At 36.1% G+C, this 17,000-nt stretch overlaps 1 protein-coding gene across 2 annotated transcripts in view; it reads left to right on the top strand.

Annotated features, from left to right (window-relative positions):
* NLK (nemo like kinase) overlaps window positions 1-17,000 on the top strand; it is a 145,746-nt gene that overhangs the window by 80,330 nt on the left and 48,416 nt on the right. For both annotated transcript variants that reach the window (XR_014298279.1, XM_082678343.1), the window contains exons 2-3: window positions 5,036-5,165; window positions 13,608-13,663. Coding sequence is in view for 1 of the 2 variants with exons in the window: in XM_082678343.1 (XP_082534469.1) it covers window positions 5,036-5,165; window positions 13,608-13,663 (186 nt within the window). In the remaining variant the exon portion in view is untranslated. The remainder of the gene's footprint in view (window positions 1-5,035; window positions 5,166-13,607; window positions 13,664-17,000) is intronic.

Raw genomic sequence — 17,000 nt, 5'->3', positions numbered from 1 at the left:
TAGTGTGCCATGAAAACTTCCTAGACTTGGCAGACTAGGCTATGTCATGTTCACCCTCTAACATGAGAAAATCCCCCTTGAAAAGGCAGTGTGGCAACTTTTGTGCAGGCCGGTCAGACTCTCACAGAGATTTTTTTTTTTTTTTTTTGCGGTATGCGGGCCTCTCACTGTTGTGGCCTCTCCCGTTGCGGAGCACAGGCTCCGGACGCGCAGGCTCAGCGGCCATGGCTCACGGGCCTAGCCGCTCCGCGGCATGTGGGATCTTCCCGGACCGGGGTACGAACCTGTGTCCCCTGCATCGGCAGGCGGACTCTCAACCACTGCGCCACCAGGGAAGCCCTCTCACAGAGATATTTGACAGTGACTGAGGAGGAAGGGTCTCTCTGTCTTCCCAGCATCTACAGTAAGGATGGAACTAATTAATTCATGCTCTAAAGAACCATAAAATATTCCCAAGACAACAGTAATTAGCATTAAATAATTTTTCACCTATATTTTAACTTATTCAGTGGTTATTGGTTTGGGGAGTTGAGGCAGTCTTAAAAGTTAGCTCTTACAATAACAAGTATTTGAAAATAAATGTGACAGCTTGATATTGGATGGCTTGCCTGTTCCTTATTCTTCCTCCTTCCCTTCCTGGGTCTCTCACTACAGATCAGCATGGCTCAGTGCTGTGTCTCATCTGCTGGGATCATTGCTGTTCATACTTACTTAGACACAGAGTTAAAGGATAAGTTCCTATTAACTCTCCCAGTTAAATGTAGATGTTTTGCTTCTCCTGATCAGTAGTGTTAGGATAGGAGAGAAAGAAAGAACTATTTCACTGCTTTGGTTTGGCTACTGTGTAAGACCTTTTTTTCCTCGTAATAATCAGATTAACAAATTTGGGGATCATTTATAAGTATCTTAAAGGAAAAGGATTGCTTTCTTATGTATAGAGCTAACTCAGCAAATACCAAATTTGGATAAACATTTAAAAAGAAAAACCAAACATCAGAAAACCCCAGCTGATGGAACAAATTATCTAAATATGAAAGATGAGAATCCTTTTCTATGTGTATTTGGGTGGGGGCAGGGAAACCTAGAAGATTTGTGCTTCTAAATAGTTTGCAACTCTGTATATTATGTCAGAGTGCACACAAGCTAGATAGAGCTTTTTGAAGTTCTGGTTATAAAAACCAGAGAATCATACAAATAAATTCCATATTTAACCTGTAGTGTCCATGAACATATAATATATACTAAGGACAAATAAACATTTTCTAGACTTATTTTTGTCTCATAGTTTGCTATTGTTTTCTCAAGGAAACTTAATCTAAATACAAGTAAAAATAACTTTTAAGGAAGTGAATCTTGAAATGAATGTGAAGGCAATAATTAAATATTTAGAGCCTAGCTAGGAAGTTCTATTACTGAGATGTGTACTGTATTGGTACAGTTGACATAGTAATTGTAGTATGTATAGTAAAAAATAGAGAATTGCTGATTACAAGTTAATGTGACTAGAATTAGAAGAACCTGATTTTCTTAATCCAAGTTGAAGCATTCTCTCTCTTTTTTTTTTTTTTTTTTTTTTTGCTTTGGATAGTTAAAAACCTGTATTAGCACCATGAAATTTAAAACTGCTAAAATACATGGGGGAAAGATTCTTCACATAAAATGAGTGAGGAGCATTTAATTTCTTGGGGACTCTTGCTGATTAGTTATACTAATTAAAAGATATTATAATGTAACATTCTAGTGCCTGGGAAAGTATCCCCAATGATAAGTTTTACTCTTGTTTTCGTTTCACCTCTTCTGCTTGTCAGTAATATAATCAGATTCGTGGCAGTGGTCACAGTTTCCTGGGATTAAGAAAACTCTACAACAAAACGACCACAACCATATCTAAAAAGCTTCCTGTTTTGGTATTGTACTCTTTTGACTGACTCTGTATCTCTCTGAAGAATGGCTCGTGGATTCTTTTGGCTGTTTAAAAAGCAGTTGAACTTAAATTCTAAGTGCAGAGAAGGATTGATGTACCCGGAGCAGATGTAAGAAAAGATTCTCACAACCCTTAAAACTTTATTTTTTTGTTTTTGTTTTTCTCTTTCTAAAACATTATTTTTAATGTAATGTTTACAGAATCAAATGTTAATTTAAAACTGAGGAAGTAAGTGCCTATTAATATAACTTGAATGATTATGAAGGTAATCAGATGAAATAACAGATGCACTGTTTTCATTTAGAGCGAACAGTATTTTAGAGAAAGTAACTGGTCATAAGTGAATTGTAGGTCGAAGGATGGCTCCATTTTCTGAAATGAGGAAAGTTGCCCTAAATGTTGTTCATTATCTCTACAGCTGGAGCTTCATTAACAAGTGCAGTTGAAATAACCAGGGTATTGCAGCAGCAGAGAAACTAAGCACAGCAAGCCTTTCAGTAACAAAGAAAATAAAAGAATTCCTGTGTAACAGGCTTCCACACTTATCTGTGTTCTGTGATACTGTTTGTGCTGAACTAAAGCATCTGCTACTTCAAGTTAAGAGAGAACAAACTCAACATGGCGTGAAATTACCGCACTGCCATTCACATTCATGAGATTATATTGTTACCAGCCACAGGCATGACTGGCTTTTGCATGAATAATAAAATAAAATGCTGCTTTGTGAATTTTACCTTAAAACATTACAAGGCACAGATTTGAGCCAGGAGTGGATTTATCTTAAAGCAGCTTTCCTCACCACAGTAGGGTCAAGACCAGTAAGAAGTCAGAAGTTGCGAAGTATTGCTGCATGAGGTCTTTGGAAAGGGTATTGTGTTAAATCAATTTACTCATTTTTAAAAATTAATATTGTGCAGGCTAGCTGTTAGACATATTAAAAATTACTAAAGTACCATTTGGCAACATCATAGTAATAATCATTGATTCAGGCAAAAAAACATCCATGGGTGCTAAAGGTAGTGGGTCAGAGTTTGATGAGGAATAGCCTATTTACATAGTTACAAAGGGAAAAAATAGTAACTTTGCAGTGGAGAAACCTGACAGACACCTCATCCAAGTGATCAAAGTTATCACCAGTAATGGGAAAAATCGACTTCATGGGCCTCCTAACGTGGTGCGCTAAGAAGACATCTGTGTTATTCCTGTGAAAAATACAGAACCTGAATCTAATCTCAAGAAAATGCCAGATAGACCCAAACTGAGGAACAGTCTACAAACTAACTGGCCTGTACTCTTCCAAAATGGCAATGTCATAAAAGATAAAGAAATGCTAATTAACTGTTCTAGATTAAAGAAGACTCTAGAGGCAATGACTACTGTGCAGTGTATGATCCAGAATTTCCCTTCCTTGCTGTTTCATTGACTTTTATCTTCCAGTATCTAGCTACAGAAGTGGTGTATTTAAACAGAAAAAAAATCTTAATAGTCAATATAATATTATATTTGGTTTCCTTCCTATTTTACTTTCCTAGATTATGTGGATTCTAAGCAATGTTGTGGATTTTGGTTGGTGTTTTTTAAACAACAGTCAAAAATGTTAGGTCTCTTAGCCTAGTTGAATTACATTTCAAGCTATTGAAGACTTGAAAATGATAATACTTAATTGTTTTAGCAAATTTTCAATCAGTGGGAGAAAGTGAAGTCCTCACGATGTTTTAAATATACTAGAATGCATTGTTTAAGAGTTTTACAAGAACTTAGGAAGTAGCAATCACTAAGATAAATTTATAAAGAAGTGATGATATTCATAAAGAAGTTTGGTATGATTTTTAGGTAAAAAATAGGAATGCTTTATTTTCAGGAAGGCAATTTGATGAGTGTCTTATTTCCTTGCGGACAAGATGAAGAAACAAACTGAGTGATTGTAGTTAATTAAATAAATAATTAATTGACTAACCATACACAGATTAATGATTGGATGCCGGCCTCATAGATGGCTTCTAGTGTTGTATCTGTTGCAGAGCTCTGTCCTCAGTCCTGTTCTAAACTTTAATTAACAACTTGGATAAAGGCATTGATGACATACCGACCAGATTTCAAAATGATACAAATCTGGGAGGAATAGCCAAAGCATTGAATGGCTGAAACAGAAAATGAAAGATAATGGTAGCCGAGCATGATAGGAATCTAGCAAAATAAATCTGACAGGAATGAATTCTACAAAGACAACCAGTCATCAATGATGGGTCGAAGGAAAAAAGCTTTAGGTTAATTCATGGAAACTCGATTAGCCAGATGGCCAATTGGCCATGTTTAGCAAAACTCTTTGATTTAATATGTATCGATTGGGTCCAGTCAGAAAAATGGAAACACATTAGTATTTCAAACACAGGGAAATATAATACAAGGAGTTGGCAACATAGGTGTTAGAAGGCTAAAAGAGAGAAAAGGTGGACACTGAGCTATTAAAGAGAGTAACCACAAGGGGCAGCCATCATACCAAGAACTGAGAAACAAAAGGGAAGAAGTTACCATAACCTAGAAGCTACAGCCCCTAAGCTGCCACTCAGACTCATGAGGGGACACTGTTGTGTCCTGAAACCCGTACTACTAAAAGATGTTTCATTTATATAAGAAACCAAAATACTCAAACTGTATTCTCTACATTCAACTAAAAGTGACCACATCTGAATGAACACTTCTTCCATCTTGAATTTGGTTCTGAAAATAAAGCATAAAACTAATTTGACTTCAGTCGTGTTAATGTTCAATACTTTTTCTCCCGTCTTTAAAATGGCTTTACCACTAGTAGCCCTCCTACCTCTGATGTATTGCTAAGTGACCTCTCAGGAAGGTTAAGTGTTTATAGAAATTTAGACAGGAATTTTAAAAAAAGAAAAAAGCATGGCAAATGAGTTGGGTGGGCTAAACATTCTCTTTGATTATACTTTTTTAAATCTTTCTCACTGATACCTGAAGCATTATTAAGTGGATTTAATATTGAGTGTTTTAACATAAAGGTATTTGTCATGCTCTGAAACATTGAAGAACAAAGTTTGGGATTGATTTCTCTGTCTTTTTTTCCTCTTCCCCTAAATATTGTGTCTTTAGGTCAGTAACAGATCCAAGAGATGGAAAGAGAGTAGCACTCAAAAAGATGCCCAACGTCTTCCAGAATCTGGTCTCTTGCAAAAGGGTCTTCCGGGAATTGAAGATGTTGTGTTTTTTTAAACATGATAATGTAAGTGAAATCAGTGTTTGGGATAAACTATTTCCTAAGTATGTTTGATTATATTAGTAAAGAGCAAAAGAGAGTTAAAAAGGGTACATGTACCATATTAAGGGATTTGGAAACCTGAGACAAATTAGACCTTTTTTGTGAATGAGCAAGTTTAAGTGAATTCTAGGATTTATTGATTGACAGATAAATATTAATTGATTTAAAGCAAATGTTAATATTTAGCGTGGGAACAATACTAATGTACAACATAAAAATAGAGTATAATACGTAGTCTGAGTGATTTAAATAGAAGTAATTGGCCCCTGATTTTAAATGCTTTGTTTATATCTTTTAATATTTTAAACCAGAGATTAAAGATGTGAGAAAAAAGTTTCTCCTCTTAAAAACAATACAGCTTTTAAAGATAACATAGTTTATCTTATTTATGGCTGTGTTTAGAGATGGCAGGATTCGTGGGGAAACAGAATCACAGTGGTTTGAGAGAGCTTCTTCTCAACTAATCCTGAATTAAAAGTTTGGTATGTGTAAAATTTACCTGGGGGATGTTAGCATTGGACTCTTAGTTTTCAGTTTCATATGAAAAGAAAAACTGCCTCACATTCTGCATTTGGTACTCAACCAGTGCTATTTTAATTGCTGAAATAAAAATCAGGAAACCAGTAATTTCTTGTGAGTCTGACTGCTTGTTTGCACAGGAACCTGAAGAACTTTGGCCGAAGTGTAGGTCACACTTTAAGAGATAAATTTGTAAAAGTTTGAACTATTTGGTAAAACTAGGAATATCAAACTTACAATACGTTCACTTGAAGCTCCTTGGTTTGACACATTTCACTTTATTGATTACCCCTCTTGAAATCCATTTTCCTTAAACTTTTTTAGAAAGTAACTGCTTGTCTTTCATTCAGTTGGGACTGCCTAGCAATGTGTTTGTTTGTTTCAATAACTTTGAAAACATCATTCCAGTTGCTATTTTATGACTGTTTCCTGAAATTTTGGAAGTGATTTTAGAATGATGTCTAGTGCTTGCTTTGTTATTTCTTGAATTTGCCTGAGTGAGTGCCACCCCAGCATCAAAGAGTACAAACCTTATGTACATTGTCAGAGACTCAAGTAAAGGGGTCCACAATAAAGACATATTTTGAAGGTGGTATCAGAAATTCACTTTCTAAGGGTTTCAATGGTTTATTCAAACCTATCTTGGCTTCTTTTATAAAGGAGGGATGGTGTAATAGGCTGCTATCTGTATATGTTGCTGTCTTTGCTCATGACTCATTCCTATAGAGTAACTAATTAAGTTACAAAGATAGTGTCAGAGTGAGTAGTGTAAGAAAAGAAACAAACTGCAGTCTTGAAAATCACACATATTAAAACACAGCAACTACTGTTCGAGCTCCTGAGCTGTATCGTAAGAGAGTGCTTGTGATTTCTGTGGGAATGTTCAAAAGTGAGGCAAATAGTTGGAGATGGGACATCATGGCACCACTATTTTATACATAATGAATTTATGCTGTGCACTGAGATCTACAAAAGCATCTCGGGGCCAGCATACCTGGTATGTGTGGAATGCCAGTCTAAGAGGCAACTGGTATTTGATGTAGTTGAGACAACAGATGTTTATTAATTGTGTCCTGTGTGCAGAGTGCAGTGCTAGGTCATGTGAAGAATACAAAAAAAAAGTTCAAAACATGGTCCTTTTTTGAAGGAAGTGGACCGGGTGTTTAAGCATTTGTTACCAAGTGTCAGAAAATGTGTAGATGCTTTACATATATTAATTTAATACTTAAAAGTCCTGTCAGATAGGGCTTATTATCCCTACTTTACAGAGGAGGAAACCAAAGCTTAGAGTTAAGTAATTTGCCCAAGGTCAGGGTGGCACAGATTGAAGTCTAAATCTGTCTTGCTTCAGGGCCCATATTCATTAATTCAGTAAACATTTACTGTGCACATCCTATATCCCTAAACTACATCAGCTTCTAGGGGTTTCTACCCTCAAGGAGTTTAATAATGTGATACTGTGATAACAGTGCTGTGGGAGGACTGCCTGCATGGTTAAACATTAATACAGGACACTGTGTGTTCTGCGCATAGTGAAAAGCTGGGCAACCAAACCTAAAAATATATTCGAATCACCAAGTGAGCCTTAAAAAAGCAGATTCGTGGGTTTCATCCCAGGCCTACTACATTGTAATCTCTGGGGTTGAGACCCCGGTAGCTGTATTTTTTTAAAGCTTCTCAGGTGAAAGATGACAGACAAGTATTGTACTATTAAGAAAAAGAGAGTAATTGTCATGGACTTAAAATCTCAAAGATGCTTTAAACAGGGAGAAACCTTAAGATGAGCCTTTTGAGATTAACATTTGATTGAATAGAAGGAAAAGAAAGGAATGTCATGATGAAAATGGCATTTAGAAAGATTAACCTGGCTGTTGTAGGAAGGTTGGATTTTAATTTGGATGGCTTTTTATGTGACACAGAATAGCTGCAAAACCCTGGAAGCCTTTAGATTTTCTTTTGAACAGAACCTTCAAAGTCATTGTATCATATTCATTGATTTCAGGTGATCTGACTGATTGAGATACACACACACACACGCACACGCACACGCACATTTTTTTCCTTAAAGGTTGTTCATCTTAAAGGGATAGGTTTGCCTTGATGTAGCAACTTAGAGAAACAGAAATGGGTTTAACTTTCTAAAGATTGGTGTTGTTTAGGCCTCTCAGTAGTGTCTAGTCAGAATCTGAGCTATTATAAAATCTGACAAAATATTCTCTACTTTGCCCATCTGTGCACTTGTGCATGTATGTACACACACACACAGAGTTGTCATTTTATCGGCATGGAAAACGGATGACGGAGGGTTTTTTCATTCTTTGACAATCTGATGAATGCCATGAACCGTCTTTTGGAAAAATACATATACACATAATTTTTATGTCATTTTAGACTTTTACTAGTCCTTTAATGCCCATCCAGTGCCTCCTTAGGACCTATTGATTCCTGCTAAGAGCCCCTGTAATAGAGTTCTTGGGTTTTTCTTGTCCTTAGGCAATAGCACTAAGCACACAGTAGGTAGTCAGTCTATTGAAGAGTAAGTGAGTGAGTGAAAGTGACAGGGAAATAAAATATGAAATCTCGGAGTCTGGAATGGTAACCTCAGTGATCTCTCTTGGAGTTACTTTTTCCCAACCTTTTAGTTCTGGAGTAGAGGAGGCAAAAGAGGAGGTAGTGAAGGCAAAGCGGGATCATTTGTTTTCCTCTGTATAGTCTGACTGAACTCAAATAAGGCCTCTCTAGGTTCATAAGTAGGATAAAGAATCATACCAATAGGACCCTTCTCTGAACGCAGACAAGCTGTTTGGCTGCAGACATTATTAATGCTAATGGTTCTGCTGCTAAGGAGTGTGAAAAGGCAAAGGATACTTAGAATAAGTTACTTATCAGTGGATTTGGTTTTGTGTTCTCTGTGCCTAAAATTTGTGGTACTGAGCAGGTTCTTGATGCATTTAAAATAATACAGGCTCTTGCGTTCATGAATTGGAATACTCACTGTGGTTAATACCCATGTGCTTCCCAAGTTGAACTATGTATTCAATGTAATCCCAAAGAGAATCCCAGCAGGGTTTTATGCGTATGTGTGTGTGGAAATCGACAAACATTCTAAAGTTTATGGAAGTGGAAAAGACCTAAAATACTCAAGACAATCTTGAAGAAGTTGAACGAAGTTGGAGATTCACACTTGAAGCTATAATAATCAAGGCAGCACAAGGACAGAAAAATAGATTAATGGAACAGAATAGAGTAGAACAGAATAGAGTCTATAAACTGACATACACATACATGTCCACCTGATTTACAAGACAGGTGCCACTGCAATCCAGAGGGAAATGGCTATCCATTTCAATAAACAGGAATCAGGGACTTTCTTGGCAGTCCAGTGGTTAAGACTTCGCCTTCCAATGCAGGGGGTGCGGGTTCGATCCCTGGTTGGGGAGCTAAGGTCCCGCATGCCTCGTGCCCAAAAAACCAAAACATGAAACAGAAGCAATATTGTAACAAATTCAATAAAGACTTTTAAAAATAAATAAATAAACAGGAATCAATTAGATATCCATATGAAAAAAATCTACTTCTTGACATATACATAAATTAATTCAAAATGGATCATAGACTTAAATATGAAAAGTAAAGTTACAAAGCTTCTGGAATAAAACATAGGAAAATGTCTTCATGACTGAAATAAACAAAGATTTCTTAACTAGAGAAGTAAAGCATTGACCTTTTTTAAAAAAAGTGTTAAACAGTACACCATTAACATTAAAAATTAATGTTCATCAGAAGTTTAAGAGAATGAAAAGACAGACCTCAGGCATTATCCAACAAAAAACTTGTTTCCAGAATATATTATGTGATAGAACAAGTTTTAAAATAAATATTTAGCATTTGAGGAAGACCATTAGAAATAAATATTTTACTTGACATTTTTCAGACTGTAAATTCTGTATCTAAACATCATATATCTTATAAAGAGCTTCTACAGATCAAGAATTTTTACCCATCAGTAAAAGACTTAATCAAGAATTTCACATAAAAGGATAACCAAGTGGCTAATAAGCATATGACAAATTGCTCAAAGTTGTTAGTCATCAGAGAAATGTAAATTAAGACTAGTGGGATACTACTATATACTCACCAGAATGGCTTAAATAAAAGACTGACAATACCCAGTGTTGACAAGGATGCGAATCAGCTGAAACTCATCATTGCTGGTGAGAATGTAAATTCGTAAAACCACTTAGGAAACCTGGCAGTTTCTGCTAAAGCTAAATATACACCTGCCCAGTGACCCAGCAGTTGTACTCTTTGGTATACTCAAGACAAATGACTGCATACATCTACCAAAGGACATGTACAAAAATGTTCATAGGAACTTTATTCATGATACCATTTGGAAACAACCGAAAAGTTTGCCAGCAGTACTCTGGATAAATACATTGTGTTAGTTCATATAATGGTATACTGCACATCAATAAAAAGGATGAGGATCCACACATGTGTGTATCTCACAGGCGTAACAGTAAATGAAAGAAGCCATATACAAAGGTCTTCACTCATTATGATTCAATTTGTAAAAAGTTCAAGGACAGGCAAAAGGAGTCTGTGGTGATGGAAATGAGAATAATCGTAACCTCAGCAGAGATGGGTTTTGATTGGAAAGGAGCAAGGGGGGCCTTGAAATCCTTAATTTCTTGATCTAGATTTTAACCATGGAGTAAATATTTATCTTGTTATACACTTTGTATGTAAAAATTAATCAGATTATACACTTAGGATTTGTATACTTTATTATATCTTACAACTCTATAAAAAATAGTAATAGTAACAGTCGCTACCTTAAAGAACTTGAAATGTATTCCGGGTGGGGGTGGTGGTGAGAGAATGGGGAGGTGGGAGCTCCTTTGCTTAAATATGGGAATGCACTCTACAAACAGTTAAATTTTTAGTCTTTACATTTAGGATTGCACTTATTCACAGCAATTGTTTTTTTTGTTTGTTTGTTTGTTTTGCGGTACGCGGGCCTCTCACTGTTGTGGCCTCTCCCGTTGCGGAGCACAGGCTCCAGACGCGCAGGCTCAACGGCCATGGCTCACGGGCCCAGCCGCTCCGCGGCATGTGGGATCTTCCCGGACCGGGGTACGAACCCGTGTCCCCAGCATCGGCAGGCGGACTCTCAACCACTGTGCCACCAGGGAAGCCCGCTTTAGTTCATTTTTTAATTAAACATGTCTGCTTGCTTTTTTTTGTATTTGAGATCTTCTGACGAGTCTGTGGTATTTTGGGATACTTTGACTCTTTACAAGTCAAAGTCTTTACAAGGGTCCTCCTATTTACATCATAAGGCTAATCTCACGTACTTTATTCCCACAGATAGTAGAGGGGTTATAGAAGGACTTGGGCTTTTTAAATAGTGAGTCAGGCATGAAGTCTGGAGTTTGAAACTCTGCTACTATTCCTTCTCACTTCCTCATTTACACCACTTCTGAGATTCATGTATCATCTCTAATGGTCTAAGCACTGTTTTTGCCACCTAGGAACACTGTGGAATGCCATCATCCGATAAACATTTTGAGGTGGTAGAAAGAACAGGAGTATAAGACAACAGCCATTTCAAAAATTCCAGGCAGAGTTTAAAATATTGTACCTTCAAAGCTAAGAATCATAGCTAAATGCTTTGGTGCAAATGTCTAGCCCTGTTTTATATGGCTTTTCTACAGAAAGCCTCATCAAATTTGGAGTAAGAAAGCCTCATTCTTCTCTGTCAAGGTTTAAAATGTATGGTTGTCACTTTCCTTTAGATAACCTCTAATTATAGCAGATAGATTTGAAGTGTAAAATAGCTTTGTCTAATGGACGCTGTCACTCATTGCATTCTGTTTTCCCCCAAGACAGGATGTATGTTGTTCAGATACAGAGCTTAGAGTCCAAAAGATGTCAAGTAAAACATTAATTTTTAACTGCCTTCCACAAGCATCAAATATTCATGTTAAAATTTTTTCTATCACATAATGAGAAATGAATTTATGTGAATTTGTGACACTAGCTAATTATAGGTTTTTAAAAATATAGAAATGAAATAATTATCTTTCATATGATAAAAATTATTCTTTGAAGGAACTGGAAAATCTGTTATTTTCCATTTATACGAAGAGTCTAAGTATAAACATTTTAATTCAGAAAGAAAATATAGATATTCTTTATAAAACATCTAAACTATTTTAAAACCTTTATATTTAGCTGGTTTTAAAGTGAATAAAAGCTTTTTCAATACAGGAGGTTTTAGTTTAATTAAAAATTTTAAAGTGAAAAACTCTTGGCTGAAAAAAGAATAACCTTTAAAATGAACAAAGTTCCTTCCATACATAAATTGCAAGGGGAAAAGAGAAAGAAATCTGTAGGTAAAACTTGAAAGACATAAATCAACCATAATATATAAAGCTTCTTCAGCTCCTGATTTAGATTAACAAACTTTTTTTAAAAAAATAAGAAAATTAGAAATTTGAGCACTGGATATTTGATGGTATTGAAAAACAGTAAATTTTCAGATTTGATAATTGTACTTTTTTAAAGTTTTTATCTTTTAGAGATATTTACTGATGTATAGGTGAAATAAGTCTTGTATTTTCTTCAAAATTATATAGGGAGTGTGGAGGGCATAGATGAAGCAAGAATGGTCATGTGTAGATAACTACTAAGGCCAGGTCTTGATTACATGTGTATTCTTTATACTATTCTGCCCACTTTTATATGTTTGAAATTCTCCATAATAAAAAAATTTTTTTCTTAAAAAACTAAGCTAAAGATCAGAAAATTTGAACTTGTACTACACTTTATTTCCTGTTAAATAATTTCTTCTGTATCCTTTGAGCCTGGTAGTTTTCATTAGCAAGATAGATTCAGATTCTTAGGTGTGACATCATAGATGGGGCTTAAAAGAATAGATAAACAGCTGGTAGGGAAAGAAGGCCTATTTGTTGTGTTTCGATGGCAGAAGTTACATTGGTAGTGTGCTGCTTTTATAAAGGACTTGAATTTCAGATGCCTTAAAGTCTTTTTTTCCTACCCTAGTGACTTCTTTTTTTGTACTTGGAATAAGATCCAAAACACTTACCATAATTTAAAGAGACTTTGTGTGATATAACCCTGCCTTTCTCTTCTGTTTTATCCTAGTCTATTTTCTTCCCACCCACTGTGTTCCATAAGCACTGGCATTTCTGTTTCTAGAATCTGCCTGGTTCTTTCTTGCCTCAGTGCCTTTACATTGCCTGACCGACACCTATTCGCCCTTCAACTCTTAGAGTAGTTTTGCTTCAGGGAAGCTCTTTCTCCCACTCCTCTTTACTTTTTCCCTTCATAATAATAAATGTCACAATTAGATTTTTGTGTAACTATTTGTTTAATGCCTTCCTCTCCCGTGGTCTCCAGAACAGGGATGATTATCAGTTTTATTCATCAGCTTTCCCCGAGAGTCTCCCACAGTACCTGCCAGATAGAATGCACTTAGTAAACACTTTTTGAACAGAGGAGTAAAGGAATGAATGGTAGATATGCCTCCTCATGCTCTTAAAGCAACACTGATCATTAAAAATCGGGCATTTCTTTCCAGCACTCTCCTGTGCAGGGGTTCTGGTAGCATGTAGTATAACCCAATTGCCTCTCTGATATTGGCATAAGTAAAATCGTCTTTGAAAGTGATTTTACAAAACCTATCTTAATGTTTTGGACCATGTTTCTTGATTGATAAATTTAGTTAATCTCAGTGTTCAGTTGTAACCAAGCCTAAAATCATTAATGAGTTCATAGTGTTTTTTTGTATTTATGTTATATTTTGTTTCTTTTTTGTTTCTCTAAATTTGGCTTTTTTTTTTTTTTTCCTTTTCCCAGGTACTCTCTGCCCTTGACATACTCCAACCTCCACACATTGACTATTTTGAAGAAATGTATCCTAACCAGGGAACGTGAAAGAAGGGAGCAATTTTTTATTAATTTCTTCTTCTAGCACCTTCTGGGGTTCATGCCTTGAAGTGTATTAAATCTCATCCTTGCAGAAGTGGTTGAGTACCTGGAACCAGGTAATTTTGAAATCCCAAGTATCTGACAGAGCACAGCATTATCAATATATCCTGAGTGGTGATACCACAAAACAAGACTTCTGAACAGATATTTCATTTAATCCCCACAGCCTTGTGAGATAGGTATTGCTATTCCCATTTTGCTGGTGAAACCATTGAGGCAGCTGTGTTGTAGTAGAACTCAATAAAGTGCTCTTATCACTATACAACAACTGCCAATCAGTCAAGAAGGTAATACTGCCCTTTTATCCACCACTTGGGGTAAGGTGAAAATTAAAGAGAGCTCTTGAATACTATAATTCTTGGTGGTATTTTATCCCACCAGTCCTTTGTGGAACTAATCCCTTTGTGCAGTAAAGGGTTAACTCAGTGGACTTGGGGTGCTCCACCCCCGTACATTCCAAAGAAGAGACTGGCCCTTGACCAGCTCCTGGCTGATAGAGTGTCTTTGTATACCTCTTGGCATACAAAAATGAGATCTTGGGCCAGGCCAGATGGTTCTGACACACCCTTTTTTTAAAAGTATAAAATTAATCTAAGGATAGAAGGATTGAGAAAGTTCTTTTCTCCTCAGCTATAGGTCAGTGGTAGCAACTGCGGTGAGAGCATTAAGGATTCCATTTCTTAGACTTCCTGAAGATTACCTGGCTCCTCACTGAAGAAAAGAAGGAAGCTGGTAGGATGGAGGCAGTACTTGTTTCATTAAGCAGAAGCAACTTTCTACACCTGGCCAGGAGCCACCTTCTTTATCCTTTTTGTTGGTGAGAAGGGCATCCACATACTAGAAGGCATTCCTCTGAGTGTGTAGTACTGTCTCTGCCTCTTTGGAAATTAAGAAATTTTCTTTATTAAATAAGAATTTTACTGGATTTACAGGTCTGTCAGGGGTCCCCAAGATCACCCTCAGGGTTGATGATTCAGTGAAAGGACTTAAGGACCCAGGAAAGCTGTTCTACTCACAGTTACAGTTTATTACAGCAAAAGGATATAGATTAAAATCAGCAAAGGAAAAAGATACCTAAGGCAGAATCCAAGAGAAACCAGACACAAAGTTCCAGTTGTCCTCTCCCAATGGAATTGCACAGATAGAGTTTAATTCTCCCAGCAACAGTGTATGACAACACAGGTAAATGTTATTGACCAGGGCTGCTCACCTGAGCCTTGGTGTCCAGGGTTTTTATTGGAGGTCAGTGAGCCTTAGGGACTGACCTTAGCAACTCAGCCTTCAGCCCTCCTCCCTTCTCCTCACCCAGAGGTTGAACTAATACAGCTGGCCCAGGGCCCCAGGTGAACAAAAACAGGTGTTCACCATAAATCACATTGTTAACTTAAGCCATCTGGTATGGCCAAAGCATCAGGTATACTAAGACATTCATATGAGGCAGGATATTGCAAGAGTTCAGAGGTTATTTCCCGGGAGCCAGTCGGGGGCCAGTCCTAAAGACTTTTGGAATGTGTAGGTTTGGGGCAACCCAGATCTGCTGAGTTAACCCTTTACTGCACTTAGGCCATCTGTGGGGAAAGAATGTTTTCATATAAGATAATTGGTGAATATGAGTATTTTAAATAAATGTCAGATATTTTTAGATTTTCTTCACTGAACTTAGCTAATTCATTATATCCATGTCTGTCTTATAGTTCAAGCATGAATTGTCTACATCAGGCATTAATTTTTTGTACTTGCGTTTGTCATTCCTTTAAAAACCCTATGTGTGCTTTTATAAGCTAGGAGTTCTCAATCGCTTATTATTATAGGCCATAATTTGAGTCTGGGAGATCCTGGATTCATTATTATTTCAAATACTTGCAGAGCAGAGGAAGTTTTAGCATAGTTATGGTTTAAAACCATGAGTGGTTGGTAGCTGATTTCAGCCCATTTCATTAGCTAGCAGAATGTTTCTATGAAATTCTTTCCCTAAAATTGTTCATGAATGTTTAAATTAGAAGCCTTTGTCATAAAATATTCACAGAACCCCTGGTACACCATTTACTTAAATGTTTTACTTTTTTATTTAATTATTTACCTTCAGGTTAAAAGATTGACACCTGTGCTTTCACAGTAGTTCCCTGGCTACAGATGGAAAAACCTTCAAACCTAAACGTCAATATTCTTTTTGTCTGTTGTCTAATTTTTAGCTATATGTAGAATGATACACAGAAAAAAGGTGTTTTCCAGTGGTGGTGCCATTTGGAAAGCATCAAATCCTGTTAACGTAAAAAAGAATTAAACCTGTAGCTGCTACAGGATGATAAAGACTTTTTAGGAAGGCATGGTTTAGCTTGGGAAACAGAACACTAAAATTTTGTGTTTTAGAACAGCTATTAAATGGAAATGTAAGAAATGCCTTAGTTATTACATATATGCTCTGCCTGATTCTTCTAATATTCTAAGTAGAAAGTTTTCTGTGTCCTGTGCTTTTTAATACAAATAAATTTGTTGTAGTCAAAGCAAAAAAAAGTTTTCCCCTCAGTTCCCCTCTGAAAAATAAGAAAACTTACTACCTACAACACAAAAATATTGAGGATTAATAGGATCTCAAGTCACTGTTTGATTTCACCTTAGTATATTATCCTTCTGTGCCAGCAGCTCCTGCTATAGTATCTCAAAATCATGGCATACACAATACACATGGTTTTAGACAGTGCTTTTTTCAAGTTGGAGGATTTTAGAATGGATAATACTTTGAATTTTAAATATATGATCTTGGAATTGTGCTTTGAAGAAACTATTTTTCAGGTCTGTTTGAGGCTCTTGTTTTAGGTAAGTTCTGTGTACTGTGTAATGGATGTTCTAATATTCAGTCGATAAAGGAGTCAGTTTATAGAGTCAAAAATATATATCATATTATTTAAGTTGTAAAGGGAAAGAAATAGTCTTTAGTAATCTTCCATTGAACATACAGTACCATATCATTACACTTTTTTCTAAGACTAGAAAATTAGGATGTTATATTGCATATGTAAGTTTTCACAAATAGTATTTTAAACCAGGTCTTTTTAAAACTAATTGAATAGTTAATATCATTTTCGAAAATCTGAGGTCTATGAACATTTTGATGTAATCAGGTGTCACAATCACAAGTGTCAACATGGGTATCACACAGTTAATCATATGTTTTTCCCTAAAACTGTAATAAAAATGATTATATCAGTGCCCACCAAAGATTTAGCTTGGGTTTTGAAAGACCATGCATCTTTAGATATC

This window comes from Grampus griseus (genome assembly GCF_964374135.1).
Source record: "Grampus griseus genome assembly, chromosome: 20".
Taxonomy (NCBI): domain Eukaryota; kingdom Metazoa; phylum Chordata; class Mammalia; order Artiodactyla; family Delphinidae; genus Grampus; species Grampus griseus.
The sequence above is the reverse complement of the archived record's forward strand: the minus strand, read 5'-3'. Positions and strand labels throughout refer to the sequence as shown.